Source organism: Lycium barbarum, chromosome 10 (genome assembly GCF_019175385.1).
Source record: "Lycium barbarum isolate Lr01 chromosome 10, ASM1917538v2, whole genome shotgun sequence".
Classification (NCBI taxonomy): Eukaryota; Viridiplantae; Streptophyta; class Magnoliopsida; order Solanales; family Solanaceae; genus Lycium; species Lycium barbarum.
This window is the reverse complement of record NC_083346.1, coordinates 101,686,209-101,713,583: the sequence shown is the minus strand read 5'-3', so window position 1 is coordinate 101,713,583 and position 27,375 is coordinate 101,686,209. Positions and strand designations below refer to the sequence as shown.

Here is a 27,375-nt window from a genome sequence, read left to right as displayed (position 1 = left end):
ACTTCCAGAATGAGGGGGGACCTACCATACATTTTATGGGTTCGTTCAAACTCAATAACTTTAGTTTAACACTCGTCAAAATGTCGACTTTCAGAATGAGGGGTTACCTACCATATATTTTATGGGTTCGTCCGAACTAAATACTTTGGTTTGAATCATGTATATGTGTTAAAAAAATTAACCAAACATGTATAAAGCATTTAGCAGCAACCCAAAACAGCAAGTATGTCACACCACTTCTACAAATTCCATTCTATGCTATTTTTTTTTTATTAAATTAAACATTGAATTTGTGTATTAACAATTTCAAATCTTGTGTAATTTGTGTAGATGGAATCTCGTAGTTGGATGTATACAAGAACAAATGACGGTAGACGAGGGATGAGGCAAGAATTTATGGACGGTGTCGTTGCTTTTGTTGAATATGCAATGACACTCGAACCTTTTATAATAGAAGACTTGGTTAGGTGTCCTTGTGAGAAATGTGCATGTAGGAATTATGAGACACCAGAGATTGTTAGGCTTCATCTCTATACCCACGGCTTTCAATTAAATTATACAGTGTGGACTAGTCATGGAGAAACGGATACTGGTTTGGGAGGATTTCAAAACTTTGTTGTTGGTGAAAGTAGTAGGTCGACGGAACCTGATGTCCAAAATTATAGAATGCACGACATGATTCAGGATGCTTATGGGATGCATTCTAATTTTGAATCCAGTAACCATGTTGAAGAAGATCCTAATGAGGAAGCTACTCGTTTTTTTGAACAGTTGAAAGATGATAGTCGGCCTTTGTGTGACGGGAGTCCCCACCCTCAATTGTCTATTGCTGTTAGATTAATAAGTATCAAAGCAGATTGGAATGTTCCTCAAGGGGCAATGGATGCTGTGATTAGCCTTATACGTGAATTAGTTGACCCGAATCTAGAGATACATGTTAACTACTACAAGGTAAAGAGATTGGTGTCAAAGTTAGGACTCTCGTCCTACAGAATTGATTGTTGTGAAAATAGATGCATGTTATACTATAAGGATGATGTAAGTTTAGAATCTTGTAAGTTTTGTGGCAGAGCTCGTTTTAAGCGGGCTCGTAGCGGGAAGAGAGTTGGTTTTAAAGCGATGCATTTCTTACCTCTTATACCAAGGTTAAAGAGGTTGTATGCATCAAATAGCTCTGCTCCTCATATGAGATGGCATAGTGAGAATAGAAGGTCGCCTGGTGTTATGTGTCATCCATCAGATGGAGAGGCTTGGAAGCATTTTGATAGAACATATCCAGACTTCGCAACTGAACCACGAAACATTAGGTTTGGTTTATGTTCAGATGGATTCACTCCACATTCTCTTTCTGCTGCTCCCTATGCTTGCTGGCCTGTTTTCTTAACACCGTATAATCTTCCACCCGAGTTGTGTATGACTAGTCCATATATATTCCTTAATTGCATCATCCTGGCCCGCGTAATCCAAAAGTTTTGATTGATGTATACTTGCAGCCTTTGATTGATGAGTTGAAATTGTTGTGGGTTGAAGGGGTTGACACGTTTGATGTATCGCGTAGGCAAAACTTTCATTTGCAGGCCACCTTAATGTGGACAATTAATGACTTTCCTGCGTACGGAATGTTGTCTGGGTGGATGACAACCCGAAAGTTAGCCTGTCCTTACTGCATGGAAAATACTAAATCTTTCACTTTAAAATATGGCCATAAAAATTCATGGTTTGATTGCCACCGTCAATTTTTGCCAATGGATCATGAGTTTCGAAGTATGAAAAATGCATTCAGGAAGAACACAATTGAACGAAACTGTCCACCTCCAAGACTGTCGGGAGAGGATATTTGGGAGAGGGTTCAAAACTTCCCGAAGGTTACTGAAGAAGCACCGTACAAGTTCGATGGGTATGGGTCAGCACATAACTGGACAGCACCGTACAAGTTCGATGGGTATGGGTCAGCACATAACTGGACTAAGCAAAAGATATTTTGGGATTTACCATATTGGGAGGATAATCTTCTCCGACATAATCTTGATGTCATGCATATTGAAAAAAAATTACTTTGATAACTTGTTCAACACAGTGATGGATGTTAAGGGCAAGACAAAAGATAATCAAAGGCTAGAATGGACGTACATGAATACTGTAAGCGAAAAGAGTTATGGTTACAGGACAAACAGAACAGAGTCTTCAAGCCTAAGGCTGGTTATTCATTCACAATGGAGCAAAAGCGAAAGATTTGTCAGTGGGTCTAGAACTTGAAGATGTCTGATGGGTATGCATCAAATTTGGGAAAATGTGTCGATATGGAGCAAGGAAAGTTACATTGGATGAAAAGTCATGATTGTCACGTTTTCATGGAAACTTTACTCCCCGTTGCATTTAGTGGCTTGCCTACCCGAACCTGGAAACCTATGACAGAAATTAGTTTGTTCTTCAAAGACTTGTGTTCTAGCACGTTGAGGGTGGACAACCTGGAACGGATGCATAAGAATATTTCTGTAATCACAAATAAGTTGGAGAAGATTCTACCACCGGGGTTCTTCGATGTGATGGAACATCTTCCAATTCACCTTGTAGAGGAAGCCAGACTCGGAGGCCTAGTTCAATGTCGGTGGATGTATCCTTTTGAGAGGTAATGAGACTAAATTTTTATCTATTCCTATCAAATTGTTTAATTTAAAAACACATGCTTAATATAATATTATGCAGGACTATTGGCAAGTCTAAGCGGGGTATCATGCAGAGACATAAAGTGGAGGGCTCAATTTGCGAAGCATATCTTGCTAAGGAAACATCTCATTTCTGTTCTTACTACTTTGGAGATGATGTTCCTTGCTTGCGAAATAGGCCCAATTGGCACTACGACAGAGGTCTCAATGATGCTTTCGTGAAGCCGATATCTATCTTCAATCGACCGAGTACGGGATAAAAAAAAAAACGTAAAAAAAGAGAATTGAATGATATGGAGTTTAAGTCTGTGTTGACACATGTCTAGCTGAATTGCCCGAAAGTTCAATCATATTATGAGTAAGTTGCTGTTATATTGCACTAATTATGCAATACCAAGGCATAACGACTAACACAAACTCCATTATGTTGGGCAGTTACTTTGTGCAGATAAAAGACGAGTCTCAAGTGTACGAACAATTTGCAACGTGGTTTAAAGATTACGTAAGTGTTACAATTTTTCCATAAAGCTATCTTAAATAAAAAAGTGCTCGTTCTGCATTGCTAAATTATTATTTCTTAACTACTAATAGGTACATAGTACACAATATGGTTACCATGACCAATTTTTGAAAGACATATCTTGGGGACCCGATAGCGTCTGTTCTATGAACAAATATGTGGTAAATGGTTTCAAGTTTACTACCGAAGAACGCTTCAATCATATGAAAACTAACAACAGTGGGGTTTGGGTTAAAGGTGGTGATGGAAACCAAACGGGGGTTGATTATTATGGTGTAATCAAGGAGATCCTAGAATTGGATTTTTCTAGTTTTCAAGTAAAGAAAATTGTACTTTTTCGGTGCAAGTGGTTCGATCCAACGCCAAATAGAGGTACGAGGGAATTCAGGCAGTATAACATCACCGAAGTAAACCACACGAGGGAATATGGGGCTTATGATCCTTTTATTATTGCACAAAACGTTAGGCAAGTGTACTATGCTCCTTATCCCTTGCGCCCAGAAAAGTCTACTTGGTGGGTGGTAATTAAAACCAAGCCTGTGGGTCGAGTGGAAGCGAGGAATGAGTTGCCTATTGATTTCCAAGCTGACGACATATCAAGTGTTCACCGAACAGTTGACAATGAGTTAGAAAAGGATTTAGAGCATCCAGAACATATATTAGAAGAAATTGATATAGAAGAAATTAATCCAGAGGCGAATGAGCCTAATGACGAAAATGAAACAACCGATGAGGAAGAATGGTCAGAAGAGGGAGACAATGATGATGACGAATAGCATCTCTTTCTTTTGCATCAGCTGGGCTACATACCTTTTTTGTTATGGCTTATGTTATGAGTATGTTGTTTATCCGTATCATGATCCCCGCTTATCTTCGCTGAATGTTTGTGTTTTTTCTTTGTTTTACTAATACGTACTCTGTTGTTTTTAGGATTTCTCCGAATGAATTTAGTTTGTCGTATTTTTATATTGGATTATCATCTGGTTTCATGTTTGTACTTGGTGATTTTGGCATTGTGATGTTGGATTTAGCAATTGGATTTGGATTATCATGTTAGCATGTTTCATGTAGTATTCCACTTGCTGTACCATCTTTCATTAAAAAACCAGCAACAAGTTGTACCATAACTTAAATGTGTTCTTTGTATGGTCCATCTACTATGTTACTTTCCAAATTAGTGATTTCCTTTACGGCGGCAGTAGTCCTCATCAACCAAAGATGTACCAAATCATTTCCTGTTACATCCCATGTTCTCATGCGTTGGAAAGTGTGCGAGTTAAATGACATTAGTAACGAAAAACGAGGTTACCCCCCAAGCTTATAGGTGGTTAGCGTAGTGGTACAGATGTGTCGTAAGGATTAGAAATTAAACAAATTGAAGAAAATAAGTTTCGTCGAGGTTTGACATTTATTTAAATGAAATATGGTCCGAGCTATAATACCCCATATTTTTGGATATGAAAATTGAACTGTCTAACATGAGCAAATTTACCTGAGCCCGGAAGATTTGGCCATATTCAAGCATGGAAATCAATAACTCGGTGTATAAGAGGAAAAGTCTCGAAATTATTTAAGATTCGAAAAACGGTGATTGGAAATAATATTTTGTGTGTACCAAAAGGAGCTATGAACTAGTGCCATGTCGCATAATCATGACAATGAGTATATGAAGTGTATTAAAAATGATTAATATTTTAGTGATTTGAGATCAAGAAATTAATTATGATTGTGGATAAATATTTACGTGGGCCATAATATTTGCTTATAGATAATGAAGCAAATTTTGGATTTGCTAGTTGCCATGTGGCTGCATGTAAAGTAAAGATGGCATTTAAGTTATTAATGAGTCACATGGCACATGTAGTGCATAGATGACACATGTAAAGTAAGAAAGTGCCAAATTGGACCTTAATTTTTCTACCTTTACTAATCACGTTTGAATAATAATTCATGTTAGGATATAATGTCTTCATGTACTTGTTTATTCTTTAAAATCCAAAAGAGATAGTACGGGAGGGAAACATAACCATAGCAGCAAGTTGGGTGACTTGCAGCTCCTATACAACGTGAGCTACAATTTTACGGAAGTAAAGTATCATTATTTTTCACAAGAACAACATACGAGTTTTGTACATCGCTTTGATCTCGTTGTTCCGTTTTATCGTGTCATTAAATCCGGACTTTCTTCAAAGTGAAGTAAGGTGGAAGAAGATCATTTCTTTGCATATAAGGTAAGAACTATTCTCTCCTAGATATATTTAAATTCATTCCGATCATAGCTAAAATGTGAGATGGGAACTACGAAATTAATTGCGGGAAATTGGATAAGTTATTGTTGTTGTTGCGTGGGCTGATTTGAGATATATTTTTGGGTTGTGTTGTGGCTGGAAATTGTTGGAGTAACTTAAGTATATTGTTGTTGTTAACATTGATACTAGATGGCCTATGCCTGTGCTGTGCACGGGCCCAACACTTTAGATTATAGTGCATCTATGTGTATGTAGTTGTCTTTGAATAGTGATTATATATATATATTTATGTTCAAAACACGATTAATATAATATTGTAGTTTGTGCTCCGTATCTAAAACTTTATTATATTAATGTTTGCTACAAATACAAAATTCGCAAATTTATTAATATTTTTTAAAAGAGAAGACTTGTTTAAAAGGAAACTATTTTCCTGTCTTTGAGATAAAACAATAGCAATATTTAAGCATCAGTTGATACTTTTAATTTTAATTCGATTAATTTAAAGGTGTAAAATACTTATTATTTTTTATCAAATTTTGATTTGGATAATTCTAATTCAAATTATTAAATTAATTTTACATGTTTAAAACAAAATAAGGTAGAAATTGATTTTCTATTTAAACGAAGAAATACTATTTTTTAATTTTTGGTAAATATTCTCGGTTTAGCTCATTTTACTTTTCATGTTATCTTTTGCATGGTTTTTTAAGAAAACGTCGATTAGAATTATAATTTGACTAATTTACCTTATTCATTATTTGATCTCCATTTGATTTTTTTTTACGACATTAATCTTTTTTCACATTTATTAGAGTAAGAATAAAAATAAAAAAGTAATTAAATTCTATCTTATTTTAAAATATAAATATTTTAAATATATTTATTTTAGTAAACATAACAAATAAATGATATGGCGGAATAGCAAATATAACAGTTTAATATCGAGATTAGATCTCAGGCTAATATAAAAAAAAATGTATGGTTTGACTACTTAACCTTTTGAAGAAAATCAATTTTATTTGCTTCCACTAATGGATTGATACATATACTATGTTCAAAATACGATTAATATAACACTGTAGTTTGTGCTCCGTATCTAAAACTTTATTATATTAGTGTTTGCTACGAATACAAAGTCTGCACTTTTTTTTAACATTATATTTTTTTTAATATAGGGTTCACTTTTTTTTTTTTTTTGATATTGCTTGATTTTGATAATATGGGGTCCACTTTTTGTTTTTCCCATGAGTTTGGAGATCGTGAGTTCCACTTTTTTTTCTTCCTTTTTTTTAATTGCTCGGTGTTATTTAGTATGGGGCCCACCCCTTTTTTTTTATAAGGGACAACGGACGACGAAGCATGGGTCTAAACCCATGCTTTATATAGTTTTTTTTTTTTTATATTGTTTGGTGTTGTTTAGTATGGGGTCCACCCTTTTGGACATTATTAGTTTGCACTATTTTTATGCATATAATATATATATATATACTATGTTCAAAACACGATTAATATAACATTGTAGTTTGTGATCCGTATCTAAAACTTTATTATGTTAATGTTTGCTACGAATACAAAGTCTGCACTTTTTTTTTTGACATTGTTTGTTTTTTTAATATGGGATTCACTTTTTTTTTTTTTTATATTGCTTAATTTTGTCAATATGGATACTATGTTCAAAACACGATTAATATAACATTGTAGTTTGTGCTCCGTATTTAAAACTTTATTATATTAGTGTTTGCTACGAATACAAAGTCTGCACTTTTTTTTTTTGACATTGTTTGTTTTTTTAATATGGGATTGATATTTTTTATATTGCTTGATTTTGTTAATATGGAGTCCACTTTTTTTTCCCGTGAGTTTGGAGATGGTGGGTTCCACTTTTTTTACTTTTTTTTTTAATACTGGTTGGTGTTTAATATGGGTCCATGAAGAACTTCTATTTTTTAATTTTTAATAAATATTTTTTGTTTAACTCATTTTACTTGTCGATGTTGTTTTTTACACGATTTTTTAAGGAAACGTCAATTAGAATTATAATTTCACTAATTTACCTTATTAATTATTTGATCTCCATTTAATAGTATTTTTTCTTTTATGACATTAATCTCTTTTCACATTTATTAGAGTAAGGAAAAAATGAAAAAGTAATTAAATTCTATCTTATTTTAATATATAAGTATTTTAAGTATGTTGCTGTACAATAATTTCATTTGCTCCCACTAATGGATTGATACGCATGTGGCAATGAATCCATCATTATTGATTTAATTGTTTGATTTTCTTTGCTTGATTTTGTTAATATGGGGTCCACTTTTTTTTTCCCGTGAGTTTGGATGTGGTGGGTTCCACTTTTTTTCTTCTCTTTTTTTTTTTAATACTGGTTGGTGTTTAATATGGAGCCAATTTTTTTTTTTTATAATATTAGTTGTTGTTTTTTAATATATATGGGGCCCATGTTTTTTAATATATATGACGACCAAAAAGGAGCCGGTTGGACGACGAAAAAGGAGCCCAACCGGCTCTTCTAAATAGTTAGAAATGTATTTTGAAGGAAAGAAAAATTGGAGGAGTGTGTTTGATAATAGTATCCGGGCTTGTCGCTCGTCGTGAAATGTTTGTGACTGGTTATTGCTACATGGTATCTTGTTATTGATGTACATACTTGCTGGATTGTTCTAGTTGTTGTTGTTGGTAAATGGAGTTTGGGAAAATGAGAATAACGGGGGAGGTGCTGCCCATTTTGTTTTAGGATAAGTTAAAGTTTCATTATACGATTAAGAGAATCGTTTGTATAATTAACGATAGCATCATTGTTGTTAGATATAGATCGTGGAGCAGATACGAGTTGAGTTCTTGAGCCTTTGAGTTAAGACCAGGTATGTTAAGGCTATTCCCTTTTCTTCTTTTGGCATGATCTTTACGATACGAACGAACGACAACCATATAAACCCCAAAAGTGACTCCCACTCTTAGACACATTAGGGGAATTATGAATTGACCCCAAATGCTACCTTGTTATATATTGTTCATGTCTATGATTCCGACAACTTTACTTATTGAACATTACGGCTTGATAACGACACTTGAAATCCTTATGTCCTTACATCTTATCAAAAGGTTCCCTAATGATTATATGAGTCTCATATGCATTCATTTATATATATATATATATATATATATATATATATATATATATATATATATATATATATATATATATATGTATATATATATATATATATATATCTATATATGTATATATATATATATATATATATGTATATATATATATATATATATATATCTGTATATATATATATATATATATATATGTATATATATATATATATATATATGTATGTATTCATTACGTTACTGACACCGAGTCACGCTATAGTCGGCCGGGTACGGCACGTAGATGCACAACCACTAATCAGTTGGCTATTCACACCGAGTCCTGATATAGGCCGGGTACGTTATACACACCGAGTCCCACTAGGGCCGCGTACGTTATATATATATGATGGCGATAAAGGCCTATGGATACTTATGCATTGATAAATGGTTTTACATGAAAGCATGCATGATTCTTGCCTTCGGGGCTATTTACATTTCTAGTCATTGCCTTCGGGGCTACTTACATTGTTATTCTCTGCCTTCGGGGCTATTCATATTACAGGTTGTTTCTCGTACTTTCATTATGACTTATATCTCATTCTTTATGATTACTGCTGCCTTACATACTTGGTACATTATTTGTACTGACATCTCTTTGCTTGGGGGTGCTATGTTTCATGCCACACAACCCCATATTGCTTTGCAGGAAAGTTATACAGGAGCTTGACTATAGGATGTCCTAGGCTATCAGCTGGATTGGTAAACTCCATTCTGTTCGGAGTGATGCCACGTCAGAGTATTTCCTTGTGAGTTGAGTCATATGCATTATGGGCATGTTGGGGCCCTGTCCCAACTTAGGTTTTGATATCATATCTTACGTTAGAGACTTTTGCAAAAAGAGTCATGTATACAGTATGTCAGTCTTGTAAGCGGCTATGTAAGCCGATGTATCATTATGCATTACTTTACAGATTTCATAGGATTACAGATTTTACTAGATTTGAGACAGAAGAAAAGAATGTTTTTGAAAAGCTTTCATTATGCATTTCATTTCATGATTTAAGAGTCCAGTGAGGTTATGAGTATAACAAAAACCAGCGGGTTCGCTCGGCTCTAAGTAACGGTTGGGTGCCCATCACGCCCTATCAGGATTGGGGTGTGACATTTCCCATGTGAAATGAATCATTGATACACTCACCATACACTTCATAACCACCAGCAACCATATTCATCCAGCACTGTGCACAGTACACTAGCTTCCTTTCCTTAAAAATAACTGCAACAATTCCATATTGCAGTCCAGCTTGCATCCTATCTCTGTTGGGCTGCTTCATATCCTTGAAACTCATTACAAGGACTATTTTATGTGGAAGTCCTATGAAATTCTGTTGCTTTGATGAGCCATTTGGTTTAAACTCCTATGACTATTTTATGTTAAACTCCTATGAAATTCACATCTAATATATTTATTTTTTATGTGTAGATGACAGGTGATAAAAGGAGCAAGGGTATTGCTACTGCCCCAAAGAAACATAAAAAGAGTTGTAGGGCTTTGTGGAAAGAGCCAGGTCCCGCAGTGACTAGAGATAGAAGCCCGTCGCCATATCCACCACCACGGGGCGCTTCATTACCTCATCCACCATGGGGCCCTTTATTACCTCATCCACCACGGGGTCCTTCATTACCTTATCCACCACGGGGCGCTCCATTACCTTATGATTCTATGATGATCGGCATGGGCTATACTCAACCGTCTCCGTTCAATTCTGTGGAACCCTACGTTTCTCCACGCCAATGATTCACTGAGGCACCTCCCCTTACACCTGGTTATGATACCCTACAGGTCTTCAGTCAATTGCCTACCGGATCTCAGCGGGAGGCGTCTAGCGGTACTCTGACAGCGACTCCAAGCCCGACTGTATCACATCATTCTTCAGCATCTACCTATATTGCTCGGACTCTTCAAAAATATCGACGGAAGCATGTCGGATCCTCCAAAACTAGTGCATTTTTGGAGGATCCGACACGGGTACTGCAGCATTTTTGGAGAGTCCGAGCAACATAGGCATCTACTGCACGGTTTGGGGTAGACGGTCTTCACCTTGGAGATAGTAGCTCTGAGCCCGACAATCGTACCACAGATGACAACTTACCTGAAGGTGGTGTGGTTGCTCCACTACTGGAGCATTATGACTCAAGTGGGCGCCTGATCATCGAGCCTGTGGGATATAGGTATGAGTTATCCTTTCACGAGATGTTATTTGTTTATGTTTTTTTTTTTTTAAGAAAAGTCCACTAGGCTATGAGCCTGGGGCTGATTCTATGCATATCAAAAAGCATTTGAAACTTTTGCATGCATGACCCAGATGCCAAAAACCAGTACTCACAATGCTTGAGACCTGTTGTTGCATATAGTCTCTCACACCTGCTGCTGCTAGTTCTGTGACCTGCAGGAACTGTTGCTTTCTTTCCATCACATAATGATCATTAAAACCAGTCCCCTTTTCATATATGGACTTATATTCTTTTCCAGCCAATCTGCAACTTTAGGAGTCTTGCAGATCAAAAAACTAGTAAAACCAAGTGATAGTATAGGTTCTAGTGTTGTTTCCGTATAACCTGAACTTTCCAAATCATTTCCCATAGTAAGATCAATGGAATAGTTCCATGCCACACAAACCTGGACTAATAACATTTGCTGGCCAGCCAAACACTCCAAAAAAACTGAAAACAACTTATAAGCTAAGCCAAACGGGCTCTTAATGTGCTTCGATCAATTCTTTGTGAAGCATCGTCTTTTGACCTACGAACGATAGACAATATTTTCTTTTTAAGGTTGAAATAGAAGTTTCACGAAAAGTTCACTCAGCTAAGAAACAAAACGTGCATGTTTTATTAGTACCTCATCCATGAATCCCATTTTAGGTAGTCCATTTAGTTTGATCACGAATATTAAACAAATTTTGCGGTAGTTAACTTATTTTGCAGCACCTGCCATGTGCTCAAGGCCAGCCGAGCTGAAAATGAATCATTATTCTTAGTAATTTATTTTGCAAGAAAAAAGGGATTTATAGAGTTGATGTGATAATTTTAGCAAGAAAAAGGCATTTAAGCTACTATCTTGCTTTTTTATTCCTGTTTAATTAAGTCTCTGTTTAGGACATGCAACTTTATTTGCAGCATATTATCACTGTGTAGTTAGATAATCAGTCTTCTCTTTTATGTGTGAATTAAGTCAATTCCTTATGTGATAGTTTGAGAATGACTACACTGCCTTATGGTTCTTTCTCGTCAAATCCTTAATGTTGAAGTGGTGAAATGTTAGCTCTAAAATCATTCCCCTGGGTTCTTCAAAATTGTAGCATCATTCTGTATGTGTGATGCTCATTTAGTGTGTTTGAAATGAAGTCTGATTGATTAACACTTAACAGTCTTCTCCTCTTAGATCCAAATCCAACTTGATCTTTCATTCATTAATGTTATGCTAACAACTTTAATGACTTTTTTTTCCAAAGAAACTCTTTCGTATTTGTCACCAAAACATGTTAGGATGTGATTAAACAATAGTTACATCTTGCTAGAATTTGAGCAAGAACCAAGGGATGAATTATATTATTCTGCATTTGAGTTTAGTGCAAGTGGTTGGTGTCCAAAAGTAGCTTGAGTTTTAAAGCATATTCATGACTTTGCATCTCTAACTGCCAGAACACATTCAATAAATGATTGTATTGAGGTAAATGTTGAGTTTAGGCAGAATATATCTATCCAACCGTTCAGTTTAAGCTTAAAATTGTTTTAACTAATTGTGGACTTCAGAAAATACCCTTCTCTAGGTGTGATTTACTTCTACTATGATCCCCAATACCAGTTGTGTTCTTAAAGTTCAACATTCTTTTCTTTTCAAATAAGTTGGCATTTAAAGAGGTTCTCCCAAAAGTTGCTTTATATGGTCAATATCATGCAGAAACAAGTTTTAGGGGGACTGGATAAGTGTGTGTCCAAATAGAAACTTTTGTCTTTCCAAGTGATGAACTAGCAGTTCTGAACCAATAGTAAAATGAGATGTTAAACCTCTAAGTGTTTAATTGTTCTGAACCAGTTGTTTAATTTTGTCATAATAACAAAACCAGTTCTGAACCAATAGTAAAATGAGATGTTAAGCCTCTTAAGTGTTTAATTGTTTATGTTTTTCCAGTTTTTTTACCGGGCAAAGCTTCAAGAATTCTTTCGCGGACGATACAGGGTAGTTTTACGGACTCGCCGACTTGGGGTAAGATGGAACCAGGCTAGAAGAAACAAATCTATCTAACCTTTAAGGTATATGAATTTATTATTTTTATTCAAATAATTTACTATAATATTGATTGAATCCTTATTAATAAACTCATTACTTTTCATTACAGAAAAAGTGTTTCTGGCTCCCAGAACATGAAGCTCATGTCGCCCAAAACTTCGAGAAGAAAGCAGGGCAGCTGCTAAAGGGTGCATTAGGAAGGGTTCGTGAAGAGCAAGCAAAGCCTGATTGGATCCGTCCTGAGGCCTATAACAAGCTATTGCAGTACTGGGCGTTTGATGAATTTAAGAAACAAAGTGAAACAGGGAAGAAGGCCAGAAATTCTACGAAGGGTGGCTCCCTACACACTAGTGGAGCTAAGAGCCAAGCGGCCGTGAGGAAGGAGCTGGTATTTTTCCTTTAGTCCTATTGTAGGATAATCAATTTATTTCGTTTTCTTTATTAATTACTCAATTATTCTTTTTGCAGGAACTCAAAGAAAAGAGGATATTGCCTCAAGATGAGGCATTCAGAATCACTCACGTGAAGAAGAAGAAAAACAGTGAAGAACCAGACGAATGGGTTGAGGAACGGGCTAAGCAGTCCTACATAAGTTTAATTGAATTTCTTTTTCTAAAATAGAAGCTTCTACTTTTCATGTAATTTTATCAAGCTAGGATTTTACCCTCTGGATAGTAATATATCTATTGCTTTTATCTCTTCACTTTCTCTAATTGGTTCCATATGAATATATGAAAAAGAGAAGAAAACTATTTATATATAATAGTAGTACTACTGCAAACTGCAATTTGCAGCTTCTGGCAGTGGATATATGTGAACATATAAGGAAAGATGTTTTCTTAACTAGAATTCTTAAATTTGCATTGTAACTAATGGTAAAGACTAGTCTTTGATCATGAGATAACCAAAGAACTGGTTCAGTGAAATGATGAAGTGCCACATATTCTTTGATGCATATTCCACCTGATGTTGTTGCCACAAATCCTCCTAGGCGTGCAGGATCATTCCATCTCCATATATTGTGCTGTGCCATTGTTGTGTCTGCATAACAGTACCAAGATCCATGATGCATCTTTAGCTCCACTGCTACACATATTACCTCTACTAAAAACCAGCAAAAAAGTGTTCCATAGTCAACTCTGTCCCATAGCTGATTCTCATAGTATGTTCCTTGTTGTGTTCCAGTTGCTGTAATGTATATATAGTAGTTGTTGTATGCTTAGAATTGCTGCAGATAGGTTGTGTGACCTGCACCTTCTGGTCCCAATGCTTCTTGTCACTGCAAAATTCATATCCATGTGACCAAGTGACGTCCCAAGTTTTCCTTGAAGAATCATTCAGCCACACTGATCTTGCATATCTGCATAATCATTTCTCTTATTTCAGGAGGTGATCGGAGAGAAAGCAAGTTATATTGAGGGACGCGGGAGCTTTTATTGAAGATATACCAAAGCTTATAACCTTCAAATAACCCTTGATTTTAGTTTTTATTTTCTTCTTTATTTAGATTAGTTTTTTCAAGAAAGGTTTTAATTTCTAACTGCATTGTAACTCATGTGCAAGTGTTCTAATGAATGAAATCCCTTCAGATTTTGCATTCTTTTTGTCTTTCAAGTTTCAACAACTGCTTTTGTCAGGGTGGTCCAATGAGTAATATTATGTAAACTTAACAATCAACCAAAGTTGTTTAGGCCTAATACTTAATTCATAGCAAGAAAAAAATAAGAGAAATAACACAAGGATCAGATATTAGATTCATAGAACCTTTATGAGTAGTTCCATTCTAAAGGAACCAAATTAACTACTTTAAGCATCAAGTCTCAATTATTACACAGATAAGAACCTGATACTTTTGCTTTTATAAGTGAGTAAATACCGCCTTTTCTCTTCCATTATTTTCTTCAAGTATCAAACTCATTTCCATTTCCATGCTAATTCATATGCCATTTTCAATCTAGCCAGTTGATGTCTAGAACGTTTACTAACAAGAATTTGTTGAATACGTCAATTGATATCTGTGACTCTTCACTTTTTAATGATGTGAATGCAATGATTGGCCATGATATGAATACAATGATTGGCCTTTGTGTGCTCTGTTTGATTCTTTAGCATTAATGTAGTATCATTGTAGTAATTTCTATATTGGTTTCCCTTCCATTTTCAGATTTTGAGAATGGGGTGCAAGTTCGAAATTGTACTTAGATATGCTTCGATAAAATAGTGTCTTATATTGGTTTTACCATTTAAACAGTTGATTTTCCTTGTTCAATTTCAGATTCAATTTCAACAATCACGGGCTGAGTTATGCAGCAGTCTGCCACATGGCACAGAACCTACGGATGAACAATTGAATGAATTGTGGATTGTGACTGTTAGTGGCCCCACTAGGTTTGGCACAACTTATGGAATGGCAAATAGAGCATTTCATAAATTCCAGTAGCCCCTGCAAGGCATAGGTTCTTCCAATGATGTCGGGTCATCAGATAGAGCGAGTGTTATGGCCATGGAGCAGAAGATTATTGAGCTATCTATCCAGTTACAGGCCTCGGAGGCTAGGGATAGGCGGAGGGACGAGCAGCTAAAGGCTGCGGAGGATAGGGAGAGACGGAGGGACGAGCAATTAGACTTATTACTTTCTTCGAGGGTGATTCCCCCCTATCCTGATGACGCTCGTAGCTCTAAGCGTCGACCTCCCCATTCTCAATCTAGGTCACGACGTCGAGAGGTTGGTCAAGAACACGCACTTGTAGATGAGCCAAGTAGTGGTGATGATGATGGGGAGCACGTGTCAAACACAGAACGACATGGTTGAATTTTAAGTATCTTACTAACTTATGAATTTTTTGGTGGATTTGTAAAAATGTGAAAGTGTTTGGTGGATGTTTGTGAATGTTGAAGTAGTTAGATGTTGTAGACTATAGTTTGACGTTGTAGACTAACTTAACGTAGACTAGTATAATGTTTTGTGGATGTTTGCAAAGGTTGAAGTAGTTTAATGTTTTTTGTGAATGTTGAATTACATTGATCCAACTTTGAAGTAGTTTCGAGTTGAATTTGATGTAGTGTGGTAGCATGTTATTATATGTTCTTGTTGGATTGTTGGCAGCTATTTGAGATGCTTTTAGCTAAATATAGAACTGGTTTTCATTATTGGCAGGTGGGCAGCTGCAAAAGTAGCAGAATGCTGCCAATTTTTCTGCAGAAAACTGACCTCATGAGGTCGGTTATTTTAATTTCATTTTCCAGATTTTAAAGAAATCGACCTCATGTGGTCGGTTGTGTTCATATCATTTGCACATTTTAAAGAAACCGACCACATGAGGTCGGTTGTGTTCATATCATTTGCACATTTTAAAGAAACCGACCACATGAGGTCGGTTGTGTTCATATCATTTGCACATTTTAAAGAAACCGACCACATGAGGTCGGTTGTGTTCATATCAATATACAGATTTTAAAGAACCCGACTACGTGAGGTCGGTTCATGATGGTCATTATTCATAAATTTATAGTTAGCGACCTCATGTGGTTGGTAATAGAAAAATAAATAAATAAAAATTTTAATATTTCCGACCACATGAGGTCGGTAACTTGATAAAATAAACAAAAACAAATATAATTTACAAAACCCATGTGGTCGTTAATGCTTTTACTGAAAAAGAAATAATTTAATATACCAACCACATGAGGTCGGTATGTTAATTTTCCTTTTTTTTGGACGAATCATGTACTGACCACGTGTGGTTGGTTTTTTTCGACCTCATGAGGTCGCTAATTATTTGCGACCTGCCCATACCAGACCTACTTTTGAGGTCACATTTTTTCAGAAACCGACCTCGCGAGGTCGGAAATATCAATTATTTTTTGTCGGTTTTGAGCAGTTTTTTAGTAATGCACCTTTTAGTTTAAACCTTTTAGAAATAGGTACCTTTTCAATGGCATCTAGTCATTTTAATGACTGAAAACATATTCACCAAAACCTCTTCTCAATACTTCCCCATCAATCATTAACTAATACTAACAATTCCCCACTTAGTTAGTGATTGATGTTGTTTATGAGATTTATGCATATAGTAGGTCTCTTTCGAGTTGAACCTTCTACTTGTATAAACGATTCAAATCCTTGTCGAAATTGATAGTTAGATTAATTTCTATTGAACTACAATTCCTTAACGCATGATAAAGACGGAAAAGCTCTATACACATAATCGTTCCAACGTCACAACTTGTTCACCGTGAGTTTTAGCACCCAATTATGGTCTTGTGCTACCTCCTGAATTCATAAACACTTTACCAAGTTTGTCTCCCAACTTTGGCTGAAGCGGCACCACTTCAAGTGTTTATACTTGCTAACCGTCACAGAATAACTCGTTGTTACCTTTTGAACCTTTAGTATTGTTGTAGAGCAATAGTAGAGGTAAGATTCCCATTACCGTGACAATTTAATTTGTCTTAGACCCACAGCTCTCATAGTGCTATAATCATACCTCTTGAGAGCATTTTAGACGTCAATTGGGCGGCATAGTTGTTTAGACATGACATAAACAACTGGTGATAATTCCACCAACACTCAGTTGTCTTATTCAAGCAATATGTCTAGATTTTCCATTTTTTTCTAAATGCCTTACACATAATTGCTTCACTATCATAGTGCAAAGAAAACAATTGGCTTCTGTTGTGGCCACAATTTTTAATAACTTTTCCAGCCATTTTATCTCTCTTTCCGCATCTATAAACTCAAATTTCATGAAGAAATGAGTAACACACGTCTTTTCATAGAAGCTCATGAAACTGCCTTCCATCCAAAATAGGATCCAGCCAGATGCTAATCCATTATCATTTACACTAGTTATCCAACTAGTATCACAATATCCTTCAATATTGAAAAGATATGTTTTAAAATAAGGCAAAAGTTTTGTCCTTTTAAGATAATCAAGTATCCTTACGATACTTCTCCAATGTTCACTTATAGGATTATGAGCATATTTCAATATCTACAAATATCAAAGGCAAAAGCTAGTGCAATTAAACTCGGGATCCCATTAAATTGTCACTGCACTAGCATAGTCTTATTGACTAATAAATCTTTCCCATTTCTCAATCAATTTATAAACACATCAAATTGAGTATAAATTTCCTAATACCCAAATGACTAAACACCTTGGAAAGAACCTTTTCAATGTAGTAATTCACATAAAATGTAACCCCAACATTTTAACTTTTGATACCTAAGAGATAGTATCAACTTCTCTCAAATCTTTCATCTTAACTTGAGAGTTCAAAACTTCTTAGTTTCATTCATGTCTTGCACATCAGTTCTTATAGCATGTCAACAACATATAGATATAGTATCACTTTGTAATCCTTTGTGAATCGAAAATTCATTTATCCGCTCCGCAATGTTTAAAACCATTTGATAAAACTACCTTATCAAATTTTCATTCTTCTTGGAACTTGTTTAATCCAAACAACGACCTTAAAATAATTTTCTTCTCATTTTCAGGAAGCACAATCTGAAACCATTGCTTAAGTTCTTTTGATCCTCATCCAGATTCAAAACCATAGTATTTTATTTAATACTTTATTTGTACTTCCTTCAATTAAAACATACTTAATTTGCTTGAGAAGAAATAAATATTTGCTTGAGAAGAAATAAAATCAGAATTTAAATTCTTATTCTCCGTAAGTCTTTCGCTCCTTTTAGGTTCAATAGGAGATTCGATCTATTTCCTTTATCCCAAGGAAAACAAGTTTCATACTACATATTGTCCAGAGTTAATAAACTCTTATTCACAATTACCGTAGTATCATTTTTACTTTACTACATTGTCAATCGTTGTTGTAATATTATCTTGAGTTAGTTTCCAATTAGAAATTTCTATATTTATAATAAATTATTATCCTTAATTGGAAAATATTTCACTTCCTCGATCACTTCGTAGGATTTCAATTTTCCCTTTCCAGTGACTTTCAACTAATCCTTTGTAACCTTTAAACATTTCAACAATTTGGCCTTTTGTTCAAACGAACACATGTATTTCTTCACTCATCCAAAATAATATAGAAACTATTTCATGATCTCAAGAATAAATATTTCAAATATTAATATAAGGCTAATTTATAATCTTCCACATATTTTATGCACGCAAATAGAATATACTTTGAGATCATCAAAACTAACATCTACCCTAACATTCATAAAAACTGAATCTCATAAATCATGAAGGGTATGTAGAAAATTAAAAGACGAGTAGAGTGAAAAAATAGAACCCGATTTTGTCACTTTCTTCTTTATTCATTATTTTGATCATGTCTCTTGATGATGATCACGTTCATTGCACTTCAAGATGAAAACTAGTCTCTCGACGATGGCCAAGTTCGCTGCCTTTCATGAAGAAAACTAGAGGCGTGGATATCATTTTCTTCTTTATTCTTCTCACACCACTTATCTTCCTTCTAGGTTGAAAGACTTCTGTACTCTTTTATTAATAGGCCACATAAGATCAAGCAGGGGCGGAGCTACCCTTGCCCGAGGGGTGTCAAGTGACACCCCTTCGCCGGAAAATTACATTGTATAAATAGGTGAAATTTTAATTTTATAGGTATGTATACTATTGTTGACACCCCTTGACACAAGCTAAAGGTTTAGTGCAATGGTTAAGGAGTTGCAAATGTTCCCTAACATTGTGTGTTCGATCCTGGATAGCAACATATTTATATTTTTGACACCACTTAATATGAATCCTGATTCCGTCTGATTCCGCCACTGAGATCAAGCATACTATTTGGACGCCCGCACAAAAGCGAATTTCTACTTCTCCGTTTCATATCTTGGAGATAATTGCTTTGACGTTCAATTTTCAAGACCATTGTAAATATCCAAAGATTGAGATTCCAGTCCTTTAGAAGTATCCATGCTTGTCTTCTTCATCACCATGAACTATGAAGTTATGCAGAACTTTCTTTTTTCTTTCTCCGATTTTAAAACTCCAAATTTAAACAAGATTCTTACTTGTCGGTTCAGGTATATGTTGGAGAAAAGAAACACCGATCCAAAATCAATTAATTGATGTAGCATTAACTGCTTAGTCCGCTTATTTCCTTATTTCCACATAAGTAAGATCACTGGGAACACTGGAAATTAGTCTCAGTTTGTTGATGATGTAATTTTCAAATAAATAAGGAAGTAATCGCCAGTACACACGGACGAGAAAACTAACGCATAAATTCAATATTTATTACTTCCGTGTTCTATCTCTCTCCATCACCATGTTTCCGATAAAGCCTTAAAATTCCTTATGAGAACACAATTTACTCTATCAGATTTCCTTAAATTCCTTAAGATTGTTAGAAAAATAGGTTTAAGAAGTGGGGAAGAAGTAAGTGGCTTTGGTAGAGTAGTCTCTGTCCTTAAAGAATTTAAGCCTCCCACTTCGTTGCTGCAGGGATGGTGGCAGAATTCCTTCAGGATTTTACAAAGCCTCCGAAATTCGAATACCAGCAATTAATTCAAATTTTCCACAAGAATAGAATGTTGTGATTTGAAGTAAAAGTGAAAGAGACGGAAAAAATCTTAATTCATATTTAGGAGTTATCAGGTATTTATAATACCTAAGTGTCTGTTCAAACCAACGGATACATGTGTTAGGAATAGGCACCTTTTAGTTTAAACCTTTTAGGAATAGGTAGGTACCTTTTAATAGCAAAAAAACATATTCACCAAAACCTCTTCTCAATACTTTCCCATCAATCATTAACTAATACTAACACAGGAAACTACTGCCCGAAGTCATATGAATCAGTTTGCAGCAACTTCTCTGGGCCAAAACCTAAACTGCTGGCCGCAGTTTCAGATCTTCTATATTACAAATCCGACATCATTATACACACATTCTTTGTGGAGAAAAGGAAAAAGAGATAACCTAATGCAAGCATCCATGATCCGGAAAGGTCAAAATTGTAAATAAATCAACTTGCAATGATCAATTGGTCTCCTGTACATGAGCAATGCCTTCAACCTAACTCAACTAATGACAGTTTTTTATTTATATATATGCTGCTATCTAGGGCCAACTTGTGTGCACTACGTACCTGCTACCTCTCACCAAGACACAGGTCTCGATATATAAGTCAAAGGTTCAAGACGTATCGGGAAGATAATTAAATGCTTTTAGAAACATAAAAAATGCCTATCAGATTCATGTCAACTGAGGGCAATAGCAAAAAGACCACGAAAATTTTCATTTAAATGACAAAGATAGGGTATTTGCCTATGTGGACTACACAGAAATAAGAGCAGATTCAGTAAATGAGTGCCTGAATGATGATTCTGTTTTAGATACAGCAGGAAATTCTTTACATTTTTTGGCAGCAGGGAGGAGCATGGATAATTTATTTGTGCTATTGGTAGGTAAAGAAGCTAGCATAAAAACATATGGATGCAGAGTTCATGAAATTGCTTTACATTATCTTCTTTCCATTAGCACCCAAATCTCTGAAGATTTATTAAGTACCTTCACATGTATACAGGAGCACTAAAACTCTTCTTGCATGGTCAATCTTCATGGTCATCGTCCTCTTCAGAATCTGCATAAGATAGAACATGAGACCGACCAATGAGATATTCAATTTAAAACAGGAAGTATAACATATGGAAGCAAATTTAGCTATAGAGTAGAATCTATAAGACGTGTGACAGAGTGTCTTGGATTCCACCATGTTTGTCTCAACAAGTAAAGGCAAGGAATAATCAAGTCATAAAACAAACATAAAGAAAGTGAATCTTACAGAAGAAAGGAATAATCTAGTTATAAAACGCACGGAACATAAACGAATGATGAAGACCTATGAATTGCCTATAATATAAGTGCATTCTTATTTTCATGTTGCCAATGGCATGACCGTGATAATTAGTCACGTAATGATCAATCAAGCATGACAGTTTCAGTAATATATATATATATATATATGCACCCATGGACCACTACTCACTCATAAGCATGTACTTTTTAGCTTACCAGATCTAACATCCTCACTTAATCGGCCCCTCGACTGGATTTGTTTAACAAGCATCCGATATATCAGCACCGACCAATATATATGAAAAACCAGCAAGCAGTATAGAAGAGAATTGAATACATAGTAATAGATTGGTCCTTCCACCCCGTGTTTCTGCCTATCCAAGGTATAGGTAACTTCGTAACTGTAAGAGAAAACCAAAAAGAAGAAAACAGGATGTCCCAAGTAAGCTCATAAACAACTGTTTCCCACAATAGGTGAAACCTTAAGCAGTAGGTTCATAATTTGACAAACACGTAAATGAAGTCTCCAAAAGATAAGAAGGGTACAATGCAATTCTAAAGAGAAAGGTTTCCATTAGAAAGACAAATGACTGTTAATTCTAAGCATAATCATTACATGAAAATAAATGACATAAAGCCAAAAAAAATTGTTCTAATAAAGAAGCAAAAACAATTATCTTAAATGTTACCATCAAATTATGCCATAAGACAAACTTTCAAGTGGCTATTCAAGTTAAAGAAGGTCCAACGAGATAAGCAATCACTAGAGAAGGAGGATCTCAGTATATAATTCTTGATAACTTCAATAATATTTATCTAATGATATGGTTCTTCAAATATTCGATAACACAAAAATCCATAAATGTTCTGTAATTTGAACCATTGTCTATCACCAACTCTGAAATAAGTGCAAAGAAAGGGTTGGACTTCTTTTCACATTGATTGATTAATCTATAGTTATTGCTTGGCGGTGCAGAGGAAGGTGTTAGACTGAAACAGGCAAAAACATAAAGCAACCATCACTTACCTTGTACTCCAAAGAACCCAAAAAGGGAAGTATGTGAGACGAAGAACAATCCAAGATAAAACAAAAAGGATAAATGAATAACTGGCAAGAGCTTCAGCGCCACAGTATTTGGACATTTTCCCTATTTCAAGGAATATATCACTGGCGTCATGGAGTGCTAAAACAACCGAACCAACTCTTGCAAACCTATACAAAGGTGAAAAAAACCAATAGAATTACTTAGGTTGCATTTTCTTATTGAATGTCAACAAATTCAATAATCATGTATTTAATGTGATAACCACACCCACAGAAACACACCTTAAGATATAGGACAAGACGATAAGAATCGCAGCAGCAACATGATGACTCATCGAAACCCCAAAGTCAGATCGCCTTGTTTCCCAGAATATTAACGCAAATATCGAATATGCATAGAATCCACCAGAATACATATAAAATGCCTTTAGTTTTGACCTATATTTACACAACACAGTCAATTGAATAGTCAATAAGCATGAATAAGAATATCAATCAAAGCATGGAAGTTGAATTAGCCACACATCATAAAAAAATGTTGTACATGATTTTTGAGAGTAAATGCCAACAACTAATGGCTTTTCTAAAGCAAATGATCACAATTGTTTCCCTGAAAATCTTAGTAGGAATTTCTTACCTGTCATAATGAGTAACTTTTGACAAATAATATACCAATAAATCAATTACCATACTATCTATTAGTTGTTAGATTGTAGTATAAAGCTTCCCTCTGGAATAAAATAAAGATAGAGGCTACAATTTCTTAACTGTCACGATTTTTACTCCTGCTAATAGTTTAGCACATTTCTTGTTGTTACTATGGGTCCTGAAGTATAAGGAGAAGGGGATTTTACTCGTTGGTATCAATTGAGGGGTTGGGGGGGGGGGGGGGGGGGGGGGCGGAAGGTAAGGGATGATCCGCTATTCCCGGCTGGCATAGAAGTCTCTCGCGCAGGCGAAGGAACCCTTCTCGAATTATTTTTTAATGTTCCTTTATGACTTTCCCAATCAGTGCCTCGGATCATACATATAATGTACAAAAGAAATTCCAAATATTTGACTCTTTGAAAATGTTACATGAACATCAATTAAATGTTTAATATAAAAGAAACATCTTACTTGTATCTATGTTCAGGCCAGACCTGATTTCCTGGCCCTACCCAATAGTATCTGGTTTTTTTCAACCAAGGCTCGTTGTAGGTCGCTGAAAGTGCGAAAACTGCTGCAGAGATAAAGTACAGACATTTCCATGCCGATTCTTTGAATTTCCGTATCCTTTTTCTATGTTCATCTGTCTCACTTTCTAGCACTGACTTTCCTTTTCCAAGTATTAACCTTCTAGCCACTTTCTGCAAAACATGTACATCCACTCTATATTAAACACGTTATCATGTAAGAGTACGTAGGAATATAATACAGATGTAGAGTAACATTTGAATTCAGGATACGAGCACAAGTTCAAAAGAAATAAGAGTGTAAGGTGCAGATTTTTCTGCAGCAGGATGAACTCAAATTGTTTGCCCTTTTCTTTCCCACAGTCTAATTTTCAGTGGGAATTCGAACATAAAATCTACAAAGATTTTTCAAATAAAATTTACATATTTAGAAACTGCATAACGAATAGTATAAGTCACATTAACTTACAGGTTAAAATATAAAAAAGGCATATAAAATTATTTTAAAAACAAATTCTTTTGACTTTTCAAATAGTAATAGGATCAGACAGAGAGAGTACTATTAGCTCCAAACTTCATTTTTGTGCACAACTAACTCAGTAATGTACGTTCAAAAGAAATGAACAAAGAGAAAAATTAATGAGAACATTAAAAAGAAGTACCTCAAATACAAATTTATCGAGCAAAAACCTGACAGTGGGAAAGAAAAGTGCAAACAAAAGAAGCACGATGAAATCTTCATATTGCGGGTATGATTCTTGTTCCCAGTCAATAAAAGTCCCTAGTTCAAGCACACCCATTTACCTGAATTTTCAAAAAAAAAAAATAAAAAAAAAAAAATCATATGAATGTGGGTATTTGCATCTGTAAGAAGAGAATATATATGTGTTTCAACAGAGCTATTGTATATATAATATGCTCACGTTTGCTTTATCAGTTTTTAGACATTTCCATTAAGTACTTTTGGTATTCCATGTCTTAAATGCTCTATCAATACCATACTTGACTGGCTGACTAAATTTGGTATGTTGTTTTTGTCCTTTCGGTTCTCTATATAATTCAGTTCCATAATTTCAGTCTGTTTGTTCTGAATAGAGAATTGTATATATTTTTTTTTATATGTTTAAGAGGTAAAAAAAAAAAATTGAACAGAAATCAAAGAAATTGCGTCTTCTGGAACTTTGAATTTCTTAGAGAGTGAGTTAGAGGAAAAACTTGTGTGATCATGGGTGTGTTCGGTACGAAGGAAAATGTTTTTCATGAAATTAAATGGGTGTCTTACTTATTTTCTTACGTTGGGTAGTAAGCAAATACTAAAAGCATTTGTATATTATCTAGTCAAATACTAAGGGATGGGTGGGGTTGAAGATGATGTGCATTCGAAGATGGGGATGAGAAAATGAATGTGGAATTTCATTTGTGAAATCTCTATTTCTAGAAGTCATTTTCCTTATCTTTTAAGGAATTTATTTTTCTAGAAAAATGAAAAACGTGTCCGGATAATATTTCCTCCATACCGCACACACCCCTATGTTTGAACTTTTGAAATGGAATATCATTGCCGAGATAAATATTGATGGAAAACTAAAATTGTGGATTTTGTGTTTCTATAAAGCCTAGAAGTGGGAAAGCCAGAAAGAAAAATAGGTAACAAAAAAAGGTAGGAAAGATATGTAGAAAAAGAAAAAAAAGGTAAGGTTTTAAAAAATCCCAAGGACAAAGGAAGTAAAATTCTAGGCATATACATGTATATATAAAACCTAAAACATGTGAATTGTGTTAGTACGTATTTCGGTACGGTATCAATATTTCACTATTTTATTTTCTTAAATACGAATATTATATCGAATGTCAAATGTTTTAAAAGAACTTGCCACATATATCATACAGAATATCGAAACTTTCGGTTTCAATTAGGTATATATATCAAATTACGTACACCTCTAATTTCGCCAGCAAGGATCTACGCGATGCTAGTGATTTTTTTTTTGGTGGGGATCAGAAAATTAGACCGTGCAAAAGGAGTAAAAATAATTTCTTTGTTGTTAGTTTGAATCTCTTTGATATTGATTTAAATCTGTGACAATTTTCCATTGTTTGAATTCGCTTCTTAGAAATTGTTGCTCCAATGCTGGGGCTGGATGGTATGGCTTGGTCACAAATGTTGATAATATTTGTTTATAAAAGCACACAATTGCATATGATCTAGGACAGGAGTATGGTAAAAATAAATCAATTAATCCGTATAAGAATTAATATTAATGAACCAATACAATTTAAACATCAGCGACCATAATCAGAGGCGGAGCCAGGATTTAAAGGTTGTGGGTTCGGGGTTCTAATTCCTTAAAGTTACTGGGTTCTAAATTAATAATTTGTACATATTTGATAAAAAATTTAATATAAATATATGGTTCGGGCCAAAGCTACTGGGTTCGATCGAACCCACGCCCGAAGGGCTAGCTCCACCCCTGACCATAATGTAGGCTTAAGTAAAAGATGAGTGAATATTAGGAAATGGAGATATCATTAGTCGAAGATGATACTAACTAACCCAAGTGGCTTAATTCATTGAGGAATATTAGTGATGAATACATTGTAAATTGGTCTGATTAACATCGTTATCGCTTTTATTTGACTATCTATATTTGGCACTTCTTAGGCTTACCCTTTGTTGGCCCATGTGTTCATAGAAAGTTTCAACAATTTGTCTTGTCAGCTTATTAAAATTTGTCACTTTCAATGGTTTAGTTCAAACAACTAGGACTAACAACTAATCCAGTGTCATACCACACCCGACTAATCGAAAAAGAAATTATCGAATTAGTCAACTAGGTCCAAGATCTCATGAAATTAACTTGTAAGCTGTACAAAGTCCATGACCATTAAAAGTGTAATCTTATAAAATCAAGTTATGAAGCAAAAAACAGTAAAAGATGAAGAGATTTTACGCAAATAGCCGTTCAGATTTATTGTTTACTTTTTTTTAGCCGATATACATATATTATACGCTGATTATACACGGTTATAGACATACTGTACATGAATTATACATATATCATACATACGGCAGATTTAGACATTTCCTAGGTGGTTGGGCCAATTTATTACTATAGCTAGAACTTGAAAACCATGTTGAAGAAAGTATTCGTTCCCTTTGTGCAAAATAAGTATGGGCAATTCGCAGAATTGCCCTTTTTTTGGGTGGTATTTGAATTTTACCCCTCATATTTGTGGTCTTTAAATTTTTCCCTTCGGCTAAAACTCATAGGTTCCGGGTTCGAACCCCCGCTCAGTCAAAAATTTTAAAAAAAATTGCAAAATAGAGTTTAAATTTCGCTATGCTTCCTCCGACAGACTTTTAGTCATGTTTAACTAAAAGTCTGCCAGAGGGGGCAGACTTTGCCTTGAAGCATATATATGTATTTTTTTTTTAACTTTTCAAGGTAAACTTTTAGTAATGCCTTAACTAAAAGTGTGCCCCATAAAACATAACTAAAAG

General features: G+C 34.9%; 3 protein-coding genes and 1 long non-coding RNA gene across 6 annotated transcripts; 3 read left to right on the top strand and 1 right to left on the bottom strand.

Annotated features, from left to right (window-relative positions):
- The first annotated feature begins 330 nt into the window (after positions 1-330).
- On the top strand, positions 331-2,060 carry LOC132613203 (uncharacterized). The gene is made up of 2 exons (XM_060327247.1): positions 331-1,374; positions 1,494-2,060. The coding sequence occupies exons 1-2, from the start codon at positions 331-333 to the stop codon at positions 2,058-2,060; spliced, it is 1,611 nt and encodes a 536-aa protein (XP_060183230.1).
- Positions 2,061-2,258: 198 nt separating this feature from the next.
- LOC132613202 (uncharacterized) lies at positions 2,259-4,179 on the top strand. Its single transcript, XM_060327246.1, has 3 exons — positions 2,259-2,629; positions 3,102-3,168; positions 3,258-4,179. Exons 1-3 carry the CDS (start codon positions 2,259-2,261, stop codon positions 3,960-3,962), a joined length of 1,143 nt encoding a protein of 380 aa, XP_060183229.1. The 3' UTR covers positions 3,963-4,179.
- Positions 4,180-5,144: 965 nt separating this feature from the next.
- On the top strand, positions 5,145-13,547 carry LOC132614567 (uncharacterized). 3 transcript variants are annotated; one of them, XR_009572342.1, is made up of 7 exons: positions 5,145-5,417; positions 8,268-8,317; positions 9,265-9,364; positions 10,042-10,790; positions 12,754-12,875; positions 12,962-13,240; positions 13,321-13,547. It is a non-coding gene; the product is annotated as an uncharacterized LOC132614567 (long non-coding RNA). The 3 variants fall into 3 exon arrangements; XR_009572341.1 differs by having other exon boundaries at positions 8,262-8,317; XR_009572343.1 differs by lacking the exon at positions 9,265-9,364 and having other exon boundaries at positions 8,262-8,317.
- A 6,887-nt stretch (positions 13,548-20,434) lies between these two features.
- On the bottom strand, positions 20,435-25,274 carry LOC132614402 (ASC1-like protein). Its single transcript, XM_060328849.1, has 6 exons — positions 24,536-25,274; positions 23,818-24,047; positions 22,981-23,136; positions 22,681-22,866; positions 21,870-22,054; positions 20,435-21,438 (listed from the first exon to the last, which is right to left on the bottom strand). Exons 1-6 carry the CDS (start codon positions 24,671-24,673, stop codon positions 21,407-21,409), a joined length of 927 nt encoding a protein of 308 aa, XP_060184832.1. The 5' UTR covers positions 24,674-25,274; the 3' UTR covers positions 20,435-21,406.
- Positions 25,275-27,375: the final 2,101 nt, after the last annotated feature.

Excerpts from the sequence above, each read along its gene's own strand:
- LOC132613202 (XM_060327246.1), top strand. The coding sequence starts at position 2,259 with ATGTCTGATGGGTATGCATCAAATTTGGGAAAATGTGTCGATATGGAG. Across the intron at positions 2,630-3,101 it reads TGGATGTATCCTTTTGAGAG|TTACTTTGTGCAGATAAAAG; the intron begins GTAATGAGACTA and ends TATGTTGGGCAG. Across the intron at positions 3,169-3,257 it reads CAACGTGGTTTAAAGATTAC|GTACATAGTACACAATATGG; the intron begins GTAAGTGTTACA and ends AACTACTAATAG.
- LOC132614402 (XM_060328849.1), bottom strand. The coding sequence starts at position 24,673 with ATGGGTGTGCTTGAACTAGGGACTTTTATTGACTGGGAACAAGAATCA. Across the intron at positions 22,867-22,980 it reads GTCTTGTCCTATATCTTAAG|GTTTGCAAGAGTTGGTTCGG; the intron begins GTGTGTTTCTGT and ends ACCTTTGTATAG. Across the intron at positions 22,055-22,680 it reads TGGGTTCTTTGGAGTACAAG|TTACGAAGTTACCTATACCT; the intron begins GTAAGTGATGGT and ends TTTCTCTTACAG.
- LOC132613203 (XM_060327247.1), top strand. The coding sequence starts at position 331 with ATGGAATCTCGTAGTTGGATGTATACAAGAACAAATGACGGTAGACGA. Across the intron at positions 1,375-1,493 it reads CTCCCTATGCTTGCTGGCCT|CCTTTGATTGATGAGTTGAA; the intron begins GTTTTCTTAACA and ends GTATACTTGCAG.